The sequence below is a fragment of the Pocillopora verrucosa genome, chromosome 7 (genome assembly GCF_036669915.1).
Source record: "Pocillopora verrucosa isolate sample1 chromosome 7, ASM3666991v2, whole genome shotgun sequence".
Lineage (NCBI taxonomy): Eukaryota > Metazoa > Cnidaria > Anthozoa > Scleractinia > Pocilloporidae > Pocillopora > Pocillopora verrucosa.
The window spans coordinates 5395090-5415273 of record NC_089318.1 but is presented as its reverse complement, the minus strand read 5'-3'; the positions used below and the strand labels follow the sequence as shown (position 1 = coordinate 5415273).

General features: G+C 37.6%; 4 protein-coding genes across 4 annotated transcripts; 1 reads left to right on the top strand and 3 right to left on the bottom strand.

Moving 5' to 3' along the window:
- Nucleotides 1-8: 8 nt before the first annotated feature.
- Nucleotides 9-1740, bottom strand: LOC131779676 (actin maturation protease). The gene is made up of 3 exons (XM_059096252.2): nt 1507-1740; nt 1039-1403; nt 9-474 (listed from the first exon to the last, which is right to left on the bottom strand). The coding sequence occupies exons 1-3, from the start codon at nt 1674-1676 to the stop codon at nt 152-154; spliced, it is 858 nt and encodes a 285-aa protein (XP_058952235.2). The 5' UTR covers nt 1677-1740; the 3' UTR covers nt 9-151.
- Nucleotides 1741-2758: 1018 nt separating this feature from the next.
- LOC131779660 (pinin) lies at nt 2759-8431 on the bottom strand. The gene is made up of 8 exons (XM_059096227.2): nt 8272-8431; nt 7273-7383; nt 6410-6512; nt 5976-6067; nt 5713-5788; nt 5084-5239; nt 4608-4746; nt 2759-4248 (listed from the first exon to the last, which is right to left on the bottom strand). Exons 1-8 carry the CDS (start codon nt 8379-8381, stop codon nt 3938-3940), a joined length of 1098 nt encoding a protein of 365 aa, XP_058952210.2. The 5' UTR covers nt 8382-8431; the 3' UTR covers nt 2759-3937.
- A 55-nt stretch (nt 8432-8486) lies between these two features.
- On the top strand, nt 8487-19868 carry LOC131779661 (ATP synthase subunit s, mitochondrial). Its single transcript, XM_059096228.2, has 6 exons — nt 8487-8551; nt 9201-9304; nt 11416-11454; nt 18035-18204; nt 18700-18850; nt 19229-19868. The coding sequence occupies exons 1-6, from the start codon at nt 8546-8548 to the stop codon at nt 19332-19334; spliced, it is 576 nt and encodes a 191-aa protein (XP_058952211.2). The 5' UTR covers nt 8487-8545; the 3' UTR covers nt 19335-19868.
- LOC136282134 (uncharacterized) lies at nt 11894-14652 on the bottom strand. The gene has a single exon (XM_066169393.1). It carries the CDS (start codon nt 14578-14580, stop codon nt 13258-13260), a length of 1323 nt encoding a protein of 440 aa, XP_066025490.1. The 5' UTR covers nt 14581-14652; the 3' UTR covers nt 11894-13257.
- Nucleotides 19869-20184: the final 316 nt, after the last annotated feature.

The window sequence follows — 20184 nt, the reverse complement described above, 5'->3', positions numbered from 1 at the left end:
ATACTGAATATTGTAAATTAAAATACTTTATTCAATTCCTTGTTATAGTATAGAACTGTTTTAGGTCAAACAATACTCAGAACTGGTAAATAAATTTGTTGACATCTAATATCTTTGTTCAGTATATTCTTATTGATTGCTACTTAATTTTCTAACTTTTTCCAGACATAAGTACAATTTTCTGACATAGTCCAACCCTTAGGCCGTCTCTGGGAACAATGCAATTCCCAGCTAGTCTTCGTTTCGGATCTAGTTCCAAAAGATTTGCATTACTACTCTTTAAACTCTCAAGGGTCCAAACAACTGTGTGCTTTGATTTACCATGCTTGACGCAAAAGTAAACATGTCCCAGTTTACAATTAGGGGGTAAGACAAATGATTGTAATGGACTTACACAGAATAACATGGGAACATCAACATCTTGCTCAAACAATGTCCAGTCGATGCTGTTGTCACACAGTTCACACAAGACACCTTTGAGAGGAAAAATATAAATGCCCAATGTGAGTGCCATTCTATCTTAAGTTTATTGAATAACTATGAAGTCACAAATTTTAAGGTTGCCCTTGCACAGAAAGTGATAAAATAAATGGACATAACATATTTCAAAGCTACAAAGCTCATCACTTGCAAAAGTTTTTTAAAATTTCCCCCTTAACACCAGCAGGAGTTCCGTAGTGCCAAATGGCAATTATTAATTTTTTTTTCTGGCCTGCAAAATCTCTGCTAATTGCTTGCAATTTTCTGTTCAAGAAACAACATCATCAAACAAAGGAAACAAGATTGGAAAAGTTTTGGAGTTATAGGAGTCAGTAAGTTAGTTACTATACCAAAACTATATTCAAAGTATTTCTTCTGAATGTTATACATTCTTGGTCAAGGTGGAAAATGAATAAGGGGTTTAAAAAAAGTATTGCTAATCAAGCCTAGTGTACTGTGTAAAATAAAAGAAAATATTAGTTTTCTACTGAGGCTTACGTTGTAGTAATCTTGTTGTGTCACTGATTTAATGAACATAAATTCAGAATCAAAACCAACCTGTGAGCAAAGCCCAATGGGCTCGGTGGCCATTCTCCAAACAGGGTTTATTGTTCTTATCAGCATCATACGGGACAAGCACAGCTGATCCCTTAAGTAATTGAGAGACAGTGGAGTGTTGATCCTCGAATGCATTACTTATGACTGAGCATTTCACACCATAAAACTCCTCAGCAAGATGAGCAAGATTTTCTGCCGAATACATTTCTCCTTGATTAGAAAAACCTCTGGATTTTGCCAATGTCAGTAAGTTGTTCAATTCCTCTTCGTACGGTTTCTGTGCAGATGATACAACATTGTAATCACCCACTATTCTCTTTAAATTTATCAATTCCGCTGCCATGCTAACAGCTGACAACCCACACCTGTCAAGAATAACAGTTTTGAACCTTCAGTTCATTTTTGGGATCTTAAAAATTAAGATCGACGCTATTTCCAACGATCCTACTGATAGATAGCCTGGCCTACCGCGGTAGTTTTCCCTGAAGTCTTGTTGGTACCTCTCTATAGTAGAGAAGCCATTTCCTTGCCAGGTTTATATCGTCTACCGACGAGTCTTCCTGTTTATTTGTTATGTCTGAGATAATCTCAAGGCACTGTCTCCTAACGTCGAAAGCGTGTGCACTCGTGCAACTCATTTCACTGACAGTTCTGGATCAACATAAGTCTAGAAATGTTCTACAGTTCTTCCGCCATTTTGTCTTAGATTTCGCTCCAGGCCACCTCTGTTTTGGGCAAAATTTCCGCACAGCCCCATACTACATTATGCATTCAGTTCTTGGATAGAGAAAACAAAGACAAAAACAATACATTGCCATTGGGAAAACAGATTTGTTTAACAATAGTATGGGGCTGTGCGGAAATTTTACCTTTAAAGAAGCCAATTTACGGGGTATCTACGTCTCAATGACCCAGTAACTTTTATTTCGTTAACCTTCCCTTCCTCTCTTTTCCTTTGCTGAAAGGAAATGGAGAAGACTGCTGGGCATGCTGACCTGGGAATGGGAGTTCATTTATGATCATGATCATGATTAGTGCTGCAGTAGGCGCGTTTCTCACCCAGGCGAAGACTGGAGACAATTAGGGGAGAGGGCTTAAACCCTTCACTCCAGACCTTTTGTCAAGTCGCTTTACTCAAGGGTTAAATAATATTAATTACACTACCGGTAAATATCAATGACTGCCGGGCCATAGAGGGCTTTGCTGACCTCCCGTATGAAAGACCCGAGGGATTCCGCGCACCTCAGAGCCTCGCAAGGAAAGCTATTCCGCAATGTGGCACCACTATTAACATATTTTTTAATATTTTGTGCGTGGTAATTGACTATCAAGTTTGTTCTCAAAGTCCCTCAGCTTGTAATGCGTTTAGAGAGTCTCGAGATTTACTTGTCCGGAGATAACTCAAGTATACAAGTAGGCATTTAAATGCCATGGTGGCCTTTTGTATGTTCCGCTGACAACACAATGTTTCATACAAATTTTTCCACGCCCAAATTTCTAATATTTGGTCAGCATCAGCGTCATAATTTGAGAATTACTTAACGCAAGTTGCTTTATTTTGCAATTTATACAGCTTGTCTTGTGAAGTTACCCCAGAACTGTTAGGACTCAAACTTCCGTGTAGGAAAAGAAACCCTTGTGCCGCAGTGCTAATAATAAAGGCCTTCTCACAGGTTAGGATGGGACTGGAGGACAATCTCCAAACACAAGAAGACAACAATTAAACATTAATAGTTTATTACAGTTTCATTCAAAAGAATTAAGCAAATGACTTTGCAAACCTTTAATACTAATATCCAACATTGTCTTTCAACATAAAAAAGTAAGGATTATTACACAGCATTTTATTGATAAGCCAGATTACAAAACAAACACGAAAAGGTCCAAGATGGAAGTCCTCTTCAATGAAGTGCGTCACATTGATGATGGTTGCACCTCTTAAACAAACACACTCACAACTGTAAACTTAAGGTGACTTACAATGCATGTCACTAAAAGCTAGAACTCAAAATTGAAAGAAATAGAACAGTCAAAAATGAAATATTTGAAAGGCTTCCATAAATGCTTACACAAATCTAAGTCTCTCTTTCTCTCTATGTCTGCCTCTTAAGAAATCTCTACAAAATCCACTTGAAATCACTTACAACATTCATTCCAAAGCTTGCATACTGCCTTCCTATAAGCTGAGCAAACAGGGACAACAAAGGGTAAAATTCCACAAGATATAAGTCAACCATGAATAATTGATCACCTTACATTTCACCAAATCTGCTGCAGAAATCTCCTAGAGAGCTAAGTTGTAGAAGCCAGCCTTCCTATCCATTTATCCCCTCAGTTCAATTTATACCCAAAAATTTCCTGTGACAGCTAAGAACCTAGTCTTTCTAAATTTGTAACCAAGAAGCCCAAAGCATGCTATCTTCCACATCTAGAGACAAGTTATATGGCCACTGTGTGGCTTGTTCTGTGATCCAGAGAATTTTGTGTCACAATATTCCTTAGTCATTATTTGTGTTGTGGGTGTAATTACTTTTTCTCCTGGTTCTTTTTTTTTCAATTTAACTCCGAGTAGTCTTTGAACTAGAAAATCAATTTTAATTAGTTTTAGTCACTAAAGGGAAAATTTTTAATGAAATGTCAGTCGAAGTTTAGTAGACAAGCCAGGAAAAGGCATGAAGTGAATTTGTAAGACAGATGTTCCAGTGTGCATTAATAGTAACAATAAAAAAATAAAACCAAAGAGAACAGATGGGAATATGACATGTGGTGCAAAAGAATGGAATTAACTTTAATTAATTCTGAACATAAAGGGATGGTATGCAAGGGAAACTAACCTCCATTCTTGTATTTTTAGCTCGGCTCAGCTTCAAAAAGTCACATTCTCTTATCTGACTTACAACTAGTCTATCTCTCCCACATCTTCCTCCATGTTTTCTACCCCTACAGCGTGTCTCTCTTCCTGAATATTCCTCTCCTCTTTAACCCCATTCTCAGGATCTCTACCCTCACTTTTCTTTCTTTGTCTCCCGGGTACTTCCTCTTGACTCTCTTCTTTCATTTCCACATCCCTACTACCGTCTGTGCTTTCAACTCTCTCCCCCTTACTCTCAATCTCACCCTCATTAGATACAGACAACCTGGCGTTCTTCATTCGCTCTTCCTCTAGTTCTTGTTCCTCTTCTATTTCTGCTCTTCTTTTAGCCATTGCTCCTGAAAACAACAGTTAAACAGTAAGTGTTTGGTGGTGACTGTAGGGTCAACAAAAAGCTAAACCATAGTGTGCTGTTCAGGTTGCACCACATGTTGTTATTTGGTTCTTCAAAATGGAGACAGGGGTTGGTGGAATTAAGTTCCACAAACCAATTAGGGTATGATACTGAAGCAGCGCCTTCTTGACACGGAGAACTAGGAGGTCTTTAACCCTCTACACCCTAATATCTGACATGGCCCTCTAAATATGGAGCCCAGATTTCTAATGTCATGCCATTGTGTCTCCTACTTGAAACAAGGGACTGAAAGGCCAGTGAGAGAAAATCATAATGGGAGAATAACAAAAAAGATTACGGTACTTTTCACAGTTCTTGTAGATTCCTCCAGGAGTTTCTGTGTCTTGTCATTGTGTTTGGCTGGAAGGTAGAAGATGGGAGGGTTGGCTTTGGTCATGATAAAGTGACTTAATTTTTCGCCATGTTTATCCCATTCTTCTTGCTGCAAAGAAGGAAAACAATTGATTTCTTTAGATTAGGGTTTGGACACCTGCCAATTACTGAGTAAGATGCAAAGGTGTTTTCATCTGGATGACTAGCATCAAGGTGGTCAACTTCATTCCCAGTCAACTCTTACAATAATGTTATTTAAAAAAAAAAAAAAACCTGTGGATTTCCATTTTTGCAATAGCCCTCTTTCAACCAGAACAGTTTCTTTCTTTAAAAGACTGTATTACAATATGCCAAAGGAGAAAACCAGTTAACCATTGTAAATTTATAGGGAGATCAAATCTTGAAAAAAGTCTTAAGTCTGGAACAGGAGTTTTTTCTTTTCCTACCAATTCAGCCATATCAACTTTTCTCTGTAACAATCTAAGTGCTGCTTGTTTTGTTCTTCTTTCTGTGAATAACTCCTTTCTTTGAGATGACAGTTCTTCTTTCTCTTTCTGCTCAGCTTCTTCAAGCTTCTTATTGATTTCCTCTCTCCTTATTTCCTGGCAAAAATAAAACAGCAGAAATCCCTTCCAGGTTAGATTTGGTTTGTCCTATTTTGTTCTTCTTATGGACAAATTTAGGATGTGTTTGTTGGCCATTTTGAAGAGGAAACATTGACCTTTTTAACCCCCAGGAGTGATTAGCAACTAATTTCTCCTTACAATATCACCCCTGAATCAAACATGAAGGTCACAAGAATAGAGGAAATGATCACCAACTAAATAAGCTCTTGATTGTTGAACATATTCTCCTTGTCAGCATCTTAGGAAATGTGTAGAGAATATGTATACTGATACTAGGGGGAGGTAAAGCAATGAATGAAAACAACATCAATTTTTTTCTCAATAAATAATAAATTTATGACAGTCACTTTTACACTCCATAACCGATAAAAAAGCTTGACTACCTATGAAAACATGAGTGTTTTGGTTAGAGATATTTATCTCAAATTTGGTGAATTTTATGAAATTACCTTATCTGTTTTCTGAGCACTGTCATCTTTGAACCTTTGTAGAGTTCCAAGCAACATGCCAAACATTCTCTTATTTCTGAAAAGAAACAAATAAGTTCAGATGTCTCAGATCAGCTAAACTGAACCACAATCAGCTAACCAGAAGTTCCACACCTTACAGAAATGATGACTTTTACTCACAAAATAACACAAAAAATAAAACAAGGAAAAAAAAACTTGACAGCATTAAACAATTGCCAAATAATTGGTGATTTTCAACTGACCTTGACTTTGTTTTGTCATCTGTTTTTGTGATGGTGTCTCTCTTGAGGCGAGATGGTGTGGGTGTGGCTACAACTGAGGACTGGATAGCAGGCTACAAGAAACAAAATCATTGTGTTAACAAGACAACTAAAAAAAAAATTGAAAAAAAAAAGCAGCATGAATATTTTGTTCAAACTGAAAGCTGTTTTCATCTTTTTTAGCCGATGCCATCCCAATCCTTTCTTTGTCTTTGGTCTGCTATTAGCTTTTTTCCTTATCTTTCCAAATCAATGTTTTGGAGTTCCCTTCACATAGTACATCATTTTGCAAATTGCTTTGCAAATTTTGAACAAAATCAAAATATCACAATCTCACTGCATTAAAAGATAATATCACGACGACTTTTGAGATTCAATCTTCCAGGCTTTAACAAAAAAGGATCATTTACATTTACCTTATCTGCATCATCCTCATCTTCTTCACCTTCACTATCCAGACGTGAGGAAGGGCGGGTCAGCTCTTGTGAAGTCCTTGTTCTCACCACTCGGCTCCAGAGTCTGAAAAAATAAAACAGATATCTGGAATTAAATCAAGTTCACATATATTTGTATTTAATGGGAAATTTCCAAACTAAACTATCTTAGCAGGCATAACAGAAAAAGGCCTTCAGAATCACCCACATTACAATAGTGTAACTAAAAACAATAATAATAATAATTCAAAAATAATAATAAAAATAATAATAATAATAATAATAATAATAATCTTTCTTCCTCCCAAGATAGAAAAATACATATCTTAAGCTACATTAAAATAACACAAATATTCAAGGCCTACCAGAGAACCAAGTGGTACAAAACCAGTACAATTCTATATTGCTTTTGATATTCCAACAAAAATAACTCATGTAGTTCTAGAGAAGAACACTGTCAATAAGTTTGGAAGTAGAGGCCAGGTTGGAAATAGTAGTCAGCCAGGTTGTATTGAAAGCCATGCTGGTTAATCAGATTGAACACAAGACTAGGGAAACAAAGATGTCCTAAGCATTCCAAAGTTCACACAGACCTCAAAGCACATTTTGAACATGGAATCCTAAGACTTGGCTACACCTGTAACTGGTAAATAATGCACTTAATTCTACTTATAACTGGAAAATGGCTATATGCTTCCAAAACTGTACAATTTTTCACTAGCAATCATGGTAGAAAAAAGTGAAAGTTCCTGACTTAAGATATCAGACTAGCTTGCAGTTCTGGCTGACTAGCGACTCTTACTGAAAGCCCTTTATACATGTAGATGTACCTTGGTTGGACTTACCTTCCCGGTGCACCAGTTGAATCACGTCGTTTAGCTGCCAGCCCTTGTCCAAGTCCAATGTTCCTCTCTGTGAAGTCTCTCTTCAGTGACACTCGCCTTCCTGCCGCTGGCCTGAGTCAAAGCATCACATTCTGTTTTAAAACGGTTCATCATTCTTCTGACACTATCTACACATAAATCACTTTTAATATTGCTGATCCTACAAATACTGTGTGTAGGATGCTTTTCTCCGATAACTATACTGATCAATCAGTTGTCTGCAACTTGATTGATAAAAAATTGAAAAGCAAAATCAGGAATTAGGCTGCAGTTTGACTCCTCATGGGAAATACTTGGTTTTTTTATGTGTACATCCATGTTTATCATCCAGCACAGAAGGGCCAAGAATTTAACAAACATCAGGTAGATAGTTTTCACTTGATATAAAAGTACATTCTCATGCACTCTAGCAGCTAGAAGGGAGATTTATAAAACAAATCTAGGACTTGAGGGGCTAACAAGACCTCTGTTACGTAGCCTAAAGGTTGTCAAGTGTATGGGTTTTCCTGTAATTTACTTAATTAATCGACAAATTTTTGCTCAAGTAAATTTCATTAACAATGATTACATGGAAGCTTGTGCCTAACATAGCCACTCTTTGAGATATTATCATGGTCTAAAGGCTGATAAACTTATGTTTGCATCTCTCGCGGGACGGGGAAATGATTCAACGGTTTCAGCAGCTGTTTATTTTCGACAACCAGCTGCAGCTGAATTCACATTTCTAACGACTTCCTGTATCCAGAAAACATACTAACCTTTGGTAGCATAAAGGAAGCAACCATTTATGGTGATTAACCTATAGCTTCTTAAAAACAGTAGCTCCACGAATGAATGAACGGTGAAAACAAAGAGATTCAGGCAGAAGCAATGACTATTCGATGCATTTAAGTTTAAGGAAACTATTCGCACAACAATGTTCGCTGTTCATTACGTCCATTGAAAAACCACCTGCATTACCTGAACTCCGAAGGATCTCTACCAGTAAGTTTCTTGATGTTTTCATCGACAGATTTCAGCCCTTCCCTCGCTAATTCTAAGTCACGTTGTAGCTCCGCCACAGTCGCCATCTTCCTACTGCTTAGGTCGCGTGTCTACAACGGACCGTGATGTCCCTTGGTCAGCGGCGTACTAATTCCAGTCTTCATTTGCATTGTTTTTCCATCCTCAAGGAACGCCTTGTAGAAAAGTATAATCGTGTCCGCTGCATCCAAGGGGTTTCCACTTCTGTGTTATGAATGTAGGTAATAGTTATGGTTCTTCGAGTTAGCGCTTATTTTTCTCATAGCTACCTCAGGAATATCATTTGAAAACGATAACTATATTTGTGGCCCCACATACAGCTGTAACATAACACCATGCTATACTAGCCAAATTGCAAGCTCTAAGTAAAAGAGTTGGAAGGAACATGGATAATTCTATTTTACCTATCAAAAGACATGATCTTTTATTGGGATGACAGTACACAAAGATATGAGGATCAGAAGGCTTAAGACTTGTACATGAAAGGGACTTGCTAAAACATGAAAATAAAAACTTTGATCCTCAAATACTCATGCAGTGGAAAAAAATATCGGCAATTGGATTCAATGAACATGCAGCAGTTTATTTGTCTACATAATTTTTTTTTCATTCATCCCTTATCTAACTAGGAGATTACTGATGTGTAAATTGAGGATTTAATCACATTCAGTATGAGACACTGCCGTGGATGATACTGATGCTATATTCTTTCATCTTCATGCAAAAATTTGGACAATCACAATCATGAGTTAGGACTATTTATGCTTAAAGTATCATATTCTATGGAAAAAGTACTGGCAAAAAGTACTGGAGAACTTTATGTACCAAGATGATAGTTCCTAACCTTAAACTGATTGTTTCTTAAGCATCCTACGTTACTTAGAACTTGGAGAAATGTAGCTGTCAAAGGAATAACTGGAAGCATTGGCAAAAGGTCATTCTACACATGGCTTAACTTTGTCTTCAACAGGTAAATATTATGGGCCAAAATAACTAATTACTTGTCAGCCTATACAGGTATAAAAATAAAAGCTAAGTTTTTCCATTTGTCTCATGATGTAGTCACGTGTGATATAGATCGCAACGTTTCGACTACATACTGCTAGTCTTCTTCAGGTGATGAGATCGACTGGTCATGTGTGATCTTATAAAGCATGATGTTCAGCTGTGATTAGTTGTTTTTCAACAGCTCTGAATGGTGCATTTTGATCCTTGTGGTTTCACTCAGTGATTTGCTCCCTTGGTGGTCCGCTGACCACTGAGGGAGCAAATCACTGAGTGATTCATACTTTATAAGATCACGACCTCATCACCTGGGCCCAGTTGTTCGAAGGCTGATTAGCGCTAACCCAGGGTTAAATTTTAATCTAGGTTTCTATATTTCTTTGTTCAAAAGCTGTTTGAGGGTAATTTTCTTCATTTATTTTTAGAGCATTCAATCAACAAATTGAAGACAAAAAGATTTAAGCTGAATTTTTTTTTTCAAGCTTTCAGATCTTAAATCAAATTTTATACTAACCCTAGGTTATCTTAACCCAGCTTTGAACAACCCGGCCCTGAAGAAGACTAGCAGTATGCAGTCGAAATTTTGCAATCTATATCACATGTGACTACATCACGAGACAAACGAAAAAACTTAGCTTTTATTGTTATTCACCATGATGAATAACCACAACCTCTTTTATGAAATTATACAGATATGTTGACATGTTGCAGTCCCAAGAAAGTGACCCTTTAATTATGTGCTTATGTGGAGGGTCCCCAATAGGTTTTTCAGGATCTGGGATTGAGCTTATTTAAAGGCTGGGTTTCAGCTGGTTTTCAGGTACATTTTGCTGGGTTTTTTAGAATGAGAAGAGAGCTAAATGCGAAATTGTTATCATGAACAGGACATGGGAATTGGTGATTTGAGGGGCAGGATTCAGGAAATAATCACTGAAACAAACCAAGAAGGGCAAATTCCATGAAAGTCTAAAAAAGCCTAGCCCACACAATCATTTTTAGGGGATTGCATTTCACTACTCCCCACAAGCACGATTACACTAGACATGGAGATTACTCACTTAATTGTGTATCACAGAGATACACTTTGCATTATGTTAGATTATGCAAGAAACCTTGGAAATGCAGCCAAACAAGGCTTAAAGAGACCACCCATTGGGTGGCATATTATTTTACGAATTCAAATTCTTGGTATCCTGACCTGGACATGCCATGATCCTGTTGGCCATACTGATAATTCAACCATTACCACCCGTACGAATGGCACCACAGAGTGTACAGAAGGGGGGGGACTGAGTGCAAAGATTTGTTGCAGTAGTGCATCAGCACTCTGTCAGACAGGAAACAAAGATGGCAAGATCTGGAACTCTCCTGCCGTACCTTGCTCAGAGAGAAATTCAGTCTTACTGTTTTTCTCCTCAGAAGAGTGTTCTGCTTCAGAAGAAGTGTTCGCTTCATCAGCAGAATTGTGTTCAGATAGTTTTCCTTTATTTCCCTCATTATGGAACTATGGGATTGCTGTCACCTTTTGTTGTTTTATGCACTTGTTGATATCATTATTTAGTTCTTTGATACTGAGCTGTCTTTACTAATAAGTGATCAAAGTTAAATGGAAGGAAGTGGTTACCATGACTAGTGCATGTAATTGTGCAAACTTTTCCAACTTTTAAAATGAACAATATCATTATTTTGGTGAAAGTGATAAATTTATGCCTTATGGTGAGCAAAGACTACAATGGATCAATGCTGGTTGAGAAAATCACTACCCACTGAAAAGGCTCTCTTAAGTCGAGGCAATGGACTGAGAAAAAATCCATGATCAGGATCAGAATTGGCCGGTATAAACCATAAGGATTATGGGATTGATAGAAAATTCTAGTCAGAATTACCAGATTGAAGAACCCTATTGTGGACCCTCTTTCCGTACTTGCAAAAATATTTCAGATTAAGATTTAAATGAGTTTGATGTCTCAATTTTCTTATTGTACTCTTGAAGCTTTAAAACTTAAGACTGAGTTGCTAAGGATAAAGCTTCAACAATCTAGAAATAATACTGTGTAACTTGTTAATCTCTTCCAGAGTTGATGAAGAACGAATTAAAGAATTTGGAGCTGACAGGTACTGTAAGCAATAAAAGTCATTTTATGGGACTGGGAACAGATTCTACTGGCAAACTTGATCCCTTAGAAATGTTATCCCTACTAATTTTATGAACTGGAATGTAATAGATATTAATACCTTAAAAGATCAGAAGTGATTTCGTTTAAGTTGTTGCAAATGTCATGGGAATCTAAGAAGTTGATTATATCAGAAAAGATTGATTGAGGGTTAGATACTAAATAGATACATTTGACTTAACAGCAAATAAATGCATGAATTAGTTGTAGAATGAGTGACAAGCTTTTGGTAGAAGGATATCAAGTTCACTACACAGGTAGCAAGGGGATGTAGGTGTAATTCTATCAAGCTATACCCTGAAGAATTCAGCCCTGGTGAACTTCACTTTCAAATAAACATAGAAACAGATTTTTAAAATACTTAATAATAATTATTTATTTATATTTTACTATTTACATCGCTATCCAATAGCACTTTACAATGACTGACATAAATATAAAGTGCTTGAAAATCCCAAATGGCAGGAGGCAGACCAGTTGGCTATTTACACAGTGCAGCCGAGGAGTTAGACTTGGGGTGACTGAGAACAATTCCAGTGAATGGCAGGATGGAGGACTTGAACCTGGTACCACCAGATTACAAGTCTAACACCCTATCCACTCGGTCACACCACCTCCTATTTTGCATATAGAAATGTTATGTGGTAATTTTATTATTGTTGAAACTGAGTACAATATTTTCAAAAACCTGTGCTTGAGTCACTACTATAGAAATCAGCACCCTTTGATTTACCCTGTGCTTAGGACACTTTTAAGTATAGCAGTAAATTTATTTAAGTAAATAGAATAAGAAAGATGACAATTTTGGCCTTGGTTGTGGAATAAACAGTGGTGTTACATGTATTTGTTTTCTCATGGCTATGGACAAAGAAAAAAAAAAGCTCTTCACAAGCAAGCAAACCTCAAATCTGAGGTTGGATCTTGTAGGAGACTTTACCCATGCTCATAACAGAAAAAAGTACATCTTCTAGACATCTCAGCTCAATTTTTTTCAAAGGTACCATTTGGTAATTTAAAATCACAAAGACTTCTGTTCAGCTGAACCATAATGCTGTCAGGAAAAAAAAAACTCTTGGAAACTCGTTGTGAATATTACTGTGATTACTACTGTTTTTCCCTCCAACAGTACAAAAATAACACCACCAAAAGAGGGCACTTTACATTTACAGTACTTACAAACAGTACAAAACTAAGTTAATACAACCCCACCAAAAGAGGACACCTACTTACAGTACTTACAAACAGCACAAAACTAACTTGGTAAAACCCCACCAAAAGAGGGCACCTATTTTCATGATGTTACACAGTAACGACATGTCACAAGTTACTAACACTTGTATCACTTAATGAAGTACTCCTTTGTTTAACAAAGCAGGGAATCAATTCAAATTAACCCCAGTTTACAGTGCTGGGACACGTGCCATCTTTACCTCAATGTCTTGTAGTAGTTTCTTCACCTTTCGTGCTGGTATAACATTGATAAAGTTAAAAGGTGAATGTGTTGAAGTCAAGGCATAGTGCAGTTTAAATACAAGTTTTATCAATGGTTTTATGAATTTCAGAACCATTTGGAGAAAAAGATTATTTGCTTGCATATTCATATTTTCCATGAAATTTCTTTCATTTTCTTCAAAAATGTCTTGTTTGTGTATTTCTTTGACGACACCGAGAACCACTATCTGGCGGTTGATCCTACGCATAACTGGACCACCTGAGCAACCAGGCCTGAGTGAACAATGTAATGTCACCAGTGGCTCTTTATAGAGTTCTTTCTTGTACCCAGCGACCTTTCCCTCCACAAAAAGTGCTGTTTCTCCCATATGGGTAGGTGGGTAGCCAAAACAAAAACTGACTGGCCTATTAGTAAGTCTACACCACACAACTTAAATGAGCGAATTTCAGTGTAATTCAAATTAAGATTGGGGCAGTGTAGTAAAGCTAAATCATTTTCGTCGTCAACAAGAACAACTTTAGAGGGTAGGCAGTGAATTACTTCATTAGAAATGAAGAGTCCGTACCTCTCTTCACCATTAAGATATCTTCGGATCACGTGTTCATTAGTAATAGCCAAACCATTGCCGATGAGAAACCCAGTTCCATAACTTATCGTTGCCAATTTGATGGTTTCTTCATATTCCGTCAGAATGCCAGCTCTTTGATCATCAACGTTCTTCCTCATTTCGTCTTTCCCTTGTCCCGGTTTTGGGTATTTGTCAATCAGCTTTTTCTCATCAAAATTATCAATAGCAGACTTTATGTCAAAAATATTGAAAGTGGCCTCTCGGCTGTTTCGTTTGTTAGGAAAGATGTTGGTATCTTCTCTAAGAGTACCTGCAAAACAGTCTCTTACTCGACGTTCAGCTCCGCTGCGGGAATATTCACGTTTCCTACAAGGGTTTTCAATAGCATCCTCGTACTCTTCCGTAAGTTCCTCCCAGTTTGCCTCGATTGCATTCTTTAATTCTTTAGCTCCATCCCCTTTATCTTCTGGATATTTGAGGAGTCGCCCTTCGTCATCAATCGCTTTGACAGCGTTAAAAATGTCAATGATAGAGTACCCCTCTCCAACCTTCTGTTTCAGAAGCCCCACATCACCGGCAAAGTTTCCAGCGTAACAATCCCGTACTATTCGCTGCGCTACAATCCAAGAATACTTGCGTTGCCCATCAGGGTTAACTTCGGCCTCCTCGATCTCTCTGGAGACATTATCTCTTCGTTTGTCGATAGTTGCGATCAAATTTTCTTTTCTTGGGTTCTCCTTATTAGGGTATTTTTCGACGTACTTCACCTTGTCAAAATTAAGAAGTGCTTCATGAATTACATTGATGTCATATCTTTTTACTTCCGAAATATTATGTCCATTTCGAACATCATAGATCTTGAGTGGGTCGAATAGAAGCCACGAGTCAAATCCGCCTGGAAAGGGACCTCCATAACAACCCCTCAATCGTTCGAGCGCAGTCTGCCGATCGTATTCCTGAAGTTGTGCCACACAACAGGTCCGAACCTTAACACATGCATTCAAACCTTTACGTCCATCGTCGCCAAGTACATCTTCACTATCCATGGTTCGAAGTTCCAAACCTATCGTGACTTTTCCTGATTACGAGTCCTTGGTCTTTAGTTTCACTTTTACTGTCAGAGGTAGATCTGATTTCGAAAGTTCGTGCGCGTCACGTGACTTCAGTTGTAATCAGGCGCTGTGCGCACTCCGGTTGCGTTGCATTGTGGTAGCTTCATTTTCAATATGGCGGTGAAAGCGGCGGATTTTGACTGAACATTCTGTAAAAGTTAGGCCGTTCCTTTTTCCTTTCACTATAGACAAATGTAGTTTGAAAAGTATTTTTTGTTCGTATTTGTCGCGTATTCTATGGTTCTCAAGGACAAACACAATCACTTTTTTTTAGTATGTAATTTGATTAACGTTGTAGTTTGAAGCCTTTCAAAGATTTGTATGGCCGCTTTGATCCTTCTTCAACATTTCTTACCAAACGCTCTCCAACGGTACATGTGTCACTCGCATTTTAAGTGCCAGTGTTTGAGACCGATTTTGGCCGAGAAAAGGCATATTGTTATTGTTGTGTTTAGTGCTTTGGGTTACACAGCGTTACTGTTGTAAGGACATTTCCTATGTATACTCAGTTGTATTGAAAATCTACTTTCCTAAGTAAAAGCAAATTAACTAATCGCGACTGCCCGGTAAGTCGTGACGAAAACTCACTACGGACAACAGTTTACAGGAAACCGACACATACAGACAGATTATTGGACGAGTCATCCAACAACCCGACATCACACAAAGCCACTACTATCAGGACTCTTACCCGACGAGCGGAACTAGTATGCAATACGACAGACGGCTTGTCTGAGGAGAACAAGTACCTTGATCGTGTTTTTTCAAAGAACAACTACAACGAAGACTTCATCCAACGTAACACTTACCGAACTACTACTACTACTACCGAAGCTAACGACAACACAACTCCTACGACCACAGCAACTATACCATATATAAAGGGCATATCTGAGAACATCTCGCGCATCCTACAACCATTCAATATCCGCGTCGCTCAGAAACCTATTACCACAATACGTCAGTTACTGACTAACGTCACAGACAAAGACGAACCAAGGAACAGACAGGGAGCAGTATGTAAGATTAATTGCTCCGACTGCCGCGCCTCCTACATCGGTGAGACTGGCAGAAACCTCACAACTAGATTGACTGAACACAAACGAGAGACGAGGAAAGGTCACATTGCTGAACATTACCGACTTACGAACCAGACTGGGACTCTGTGCAATGCCTAACCTAGAGCACCAACTACTTTCAACGACTGGCCCTGGAAAGCTGGTTTACTAACCTGGAACAGACTCCCCTCAACAGGTGTCAACCACTTCCGGCGCCATACAAACGACTCATTCACGACATTAACATTACAAACGAACCGAACAGAGCGACGTAACTTCACTAACGGATCGAAACCGACCAATCACGACTGACCTCCGCCATTTGAGTCTTACAGCCAATAACATCACGGCAAAACTGACCAATCAGTTCATACAAACCGAACTAAGTGCGTTCGACTGACAGCAACCTTTCACTTGACTCTGATGATGAATTCCGCTGAGGTCGTCGAAACGTCAGTCACCGTCAACGACAACAGTCCCTCTCAGGACTATACTCACCCGGACGATCAAACTACACTATTACATGTTACCCCCGGGTTCAAACCATTTCCTGTATGAAAAAAATTCTTTTATTATAAGATCACTGTTTCTTTTTAATATGTTTCCATGTCAAGGGTCGATTCCTTGTTAAATAACTCGCGAATTTGATATTACTCACAAAGGAATAACAGGGGTTACGCAGGCCCATAAACACTTTATAACTTCCGAAGGACTGGCAACAGACTGTGAATTCCCATTACATTCCAGGGTTATTCACGCAATCTTGCTGCCACCACAGATGTTCACTTGACCACCACAGGATACAAATGACTCACTTTTCGCTTTACGACCATGATGCAACACAATCAGAGTGTGCACACCACCTGAGCCATACACAAAACTGTGTTAAAAAGTGGGCATGCATAGATGGATCAATTTACCCAGTACTGTGCCAATTTCCCACATGAACATTTAATCCTTTCAGTCCCAAGATCTCATTAGTAATTCTCCCTACTGTCTGCTAGACAATTCTTATGATGTTAGTTCTGAGAAAATGGTAATGAATCAACTAATTATCCTCTAACTGATATTTTTCTCTACTCTCATTGCTTGGCTGTTTGATATTGTATTGATTTGATTAGGAGGAATTCTGTCTTGGGATCACTCATAGGAGTTAGAGGGTCAAAGTAAAACGTGAAATTTACAAACAGACATAAAAATTAAAGGTAATAGGTATTGGTAAAGATGGTATTTAGCGGGTGATTTGCCTATTTGTTTTAAACTTAACCAAAAAAGTTATACAGTTTTCTAACACCTTGACCTTGAAGTTCCTATCCTTCATCAAACTTAATGGGCATACCTTGTAAAGTTTTCATCTTATTGTAGTTATTGAGAGCTAGTTCATTTGTCAATCATCAAGAATCTAGACGACAAATAATGATGACAGATGAGCAGAACTGCATTTGCGTTATAAGAAACAACAGCCAGTTCATCTGATGTAATTTTTCTTAGAGGTCATGAATTAATCTGTTATTCCAAACATTTTTAGGCCCTCATTTACAATAAATGGACATCTGATATTTGGATAAAACGGAAAAGAAATTTTCTTATTTAAATTTTTCTAATCGTATCCTTTCTAGTTAGCTAAGGGCTTGTTTACATGAAGGTGGGGGACCCCAGGTCGGTGAGGTAACCCTGTCAGCCAGGATGACAGTTTGCCATGTAAATGGGTAACCCGCCTAGCTGGGGTCGCTTTCATGGCAATAAGCTCAAAAGCGAAACACATATGTTTTAAAACTTTGTACATTTCCTAGCTGTCTCATGGCAGAAATCACCAGAAAAACTGCAACAGACAAATAAGGAGTGTAAAATGTTCACATTTCGGAATATTTAGGGTTGTAAATCGACCATATTTCAAACTATTTCTTATAATGTATTAAGTCAACGGTACCTCACGTAACCTAAAACCACACAACACAAGGCATGACGCTTTCGTGAATAAATACATACATATCTGAGAATGAATCTTTCGTCTTTCTCGAGACTTGCGCTTGGGATGCCTTCGCTCAAACTCCCTAATTGCAAGTGCAACAAAAACCTCAAGGAACCTCACCCCAGCACCCCGGGGTTGTAAGATTGTATGTAAACGCATTTTATTTTTCGATCATGGCTAGACGGGTTACCTACCAGGGGTCCCCCACCTCCATGTAAACAGGTCCTAAAAATGCTGTTTCATTTGCAAACTCTTAAGTTTTGATGAGCGTTTTAACATTAATTTGAGTGCAGTGGGTAGTTTTTTCATGGCTCCAGTTGGAAACAAACATTCACTGCATAGTTTTTTTCTGTTTTAGGGTAGCAGCTGAATGGATATTACGTTGTGGAGGGGCTGTCAAATTTAGGAATTTTGAAAAATGGACCCAGAATTATAATGCCATACCAGATGGCCCCAAGGGGAAGTTTTTTCTTGAAGCAATCAGTGCCAAAGGAATAAGTGTAACCACTGGAGGTCTTCAGCATCTTGGTATTACTTTTATATCAATTCAGCCTCTTTAATTTGTTAACATCTTTTTTAACCCTTTCATCCCTAAAGGTGATTAGCATTTAATTTCTCTATTCAATATCTCCCGTAAGTAACACATTAATTTCACATGGATAAAAGAAATGATCACCAACTAAAGAAGCTCTAGATTTTTAAATAATTTCTCCTAGTGAACACCTCAGGAAATGTAAAAAAAACTGTATGAAGAATATGTCTACTGATGTTAGGATGTGATGGGTTAATCTTAGAAGCCTAGTGGCCATGAGACCTCAAACATGCTAACCACTAATTCAACATGTTTCCCAATTCTTTTCCTTTGATGTCAAGTATCTGTCCCAGGCTTGTTTTTCTTTCCCCTCTTCTCATTGCCTCTTCTTCCATGGCCTCTTAACCAGTTTTCCTTCAGTTTTCTTGTCTCTGATATTATTTCTTTAGTTAAGAGCATGCATGCATCTTCATCATTATCACCTCTTTCAGATAGATTGCAGCATCTAAGACTTCTGAATGTTAACAGCTGTGTGTATGTAACCAATGTGAACAAACTTCTTCCTGTGAAAGAAAGTTTGGAAGAGCTGGACATTGGGAACTGTGTTGCCATATCAGATATATCACCACTCTTTGAACTAAAGTAAGCGAAGGTTATTCTTATCAGTCACAGACTTAATTTTAAAGCCATTGTCATGTATGTTAGAATCAATGGATATCCAAAGACAATTGTGGTGGGCAGGGCTACTTGATATTATTCAGTTACAAGAAGGGTTATGGTGCACAAAATCTATGAGGGTACTTACATTTCAAGATGATAAAATGCAAGACTTAGCTTATAGCTGGCCGAAATAAAATTAATTTTTGCTCTCTTTGTAGAGGACCTGTTGCATCAACAGTAGGTTCCAGAAGATCATTTTTAGTAAAATCATAGTGTATTTTGTTCTTACTATTTTTTTTTCCTTTCTACTTAACTTATCCTGCTACCTCTATTCTAATTTTTTTTAAATTTTCTGTTTAGAAAATTAAGAAAACTCATCCTTACTAACACACCAAAGATTAAACAAAGAGAGGAAACCATTGCATCTTTACAGAAGAGACTGCCTGACTGTGTTATTGAAGAATAAATTTTAATAAATTAGCCTCACTTAACATCTAGCAATTACTTCATTGGGTGACAGAATTGTTAAGGTATTAGCATGATATCAAGAGGTAAGGACATCATGAAAGACATTGAAAAAAAGGGAATAAGAAGAGAGATACTTTGAAACCTAAAGAAATCTCTTGCTTGTGATCAGCCTCTTTCTCCAACCTGGCTGTTGCATGAATCAAAAGAAATACACAAAAACTTGTTTAGTTGGCACTAAACAAACTTTCCTAAAGTTCCTGTAGTACCATCAAACCTAACTCAAAAAGAGAGGCTTTTTATAGTCATTGTCACATTGTATGATCACAAAATTAACACATGACTTGCAATGAAAGTCAGCTTTTAATGAAATAAAAATACTTTTTGTTGTGACAGCCCCTTGTGCACATTCAGATGAAGCTTGATCCAAATAATTCATTTTTTCCCTTCAAACTTACTTAACTTTTATTCCAAATTCTTATTTAATTTCGAATAAGTTAATGTTCCTACTTCCAGTTTTCATATCTATTAGAATTGTCCTCATTTTAATAAACTTTTAAAATTTTTTTTATCTAATACTAACTCAGGAGCTGTTACTGTTACTGTGTCCCACTGAGATTCACTCAGAGCGAGTGAATGATAATTAAAAACTATCATTAAATGAATATTAATTTAGAACATTTTGAGCAAGAGTGAGAGAGAGAGGAATGTTCTTGAGAAAACTAAATTCAACAAATCTTCGGAACATATTTATCCCGAGAAAGATGTAGTTATTTATGTCAATACCAATTCCTTCTATTCATTGAACATGCAATTATTTCCTAATACTTTTTTCCCATAGCTTTTCCCTA

Bases quoted from the DNA above. Each gene is read 5' to 3' on its own strand.
- LOC131779676 (XM_059096252.2), bottom strand. From the start codon at position 1,676: ATGAGTTGCACGAGTGCACACGCTTTCGACGTTAGGAGACAGTGCCTT. The intron at 1,404-1,506 runs GTAGGCCAGGCT...TATTCTTGACAG, and splicing joins CTTCAGGGAAAACTACCGCG to GTGTGGGTTGTCAGCTGTTA. The intron at 475-1,038 runs GTTGGTTTTGAT...TTCCTCTCAAAG, and splicing joins CCATTGGGCTTTGCTCACAG to GTGTCTTGTGTGAACTGTGT.
- LOC131779660 (XM_059096227.2), bottom strand. From the start codon at position 8,381: ATGGCGACTGTGGCGGAGCTACAACGTGACTTAGAATTAGCGAGGGAA. The intron at 6,513-7,272 runs GTAAGTCCAACC...TTATTTTTTCAG, and splicing joins TCAACTGGTGCACCGGGAAG to ACTCTGGAGCCGAGTGGTGA. The intron at 4,249-4,607 runs GTACCGTAATCT...TGTTGTTTTCAG, and splicing joins ATCTACAAGAACTGTGAAAA to GAGCAATGGCTAAAAGAAGA.
- LOC131779661 (XM_059096228.2), top strand. The intron at 9,305-11,415 runs GTAAATATTATG...AATCTCTTCCAG, and splicing joins CTTAACTTTGTCTTCAACAG to AGTTGATGAAGAACGAATTA. The intron at 18,851-19,228 runs GTAAGCGAAGGT...TTTTCTGTTTAG, and splicing joins TCACCACTCTTTGAACTAAA to AAAATTAAGAAAACTCATCC.
- LOC136282134 (XM_066169393.1), bottom strand. From the start codon at position 14,580: ATGGATAGTGAAGATGTACTTGGCGACGATGGACGTAAAGGTTTGAAT.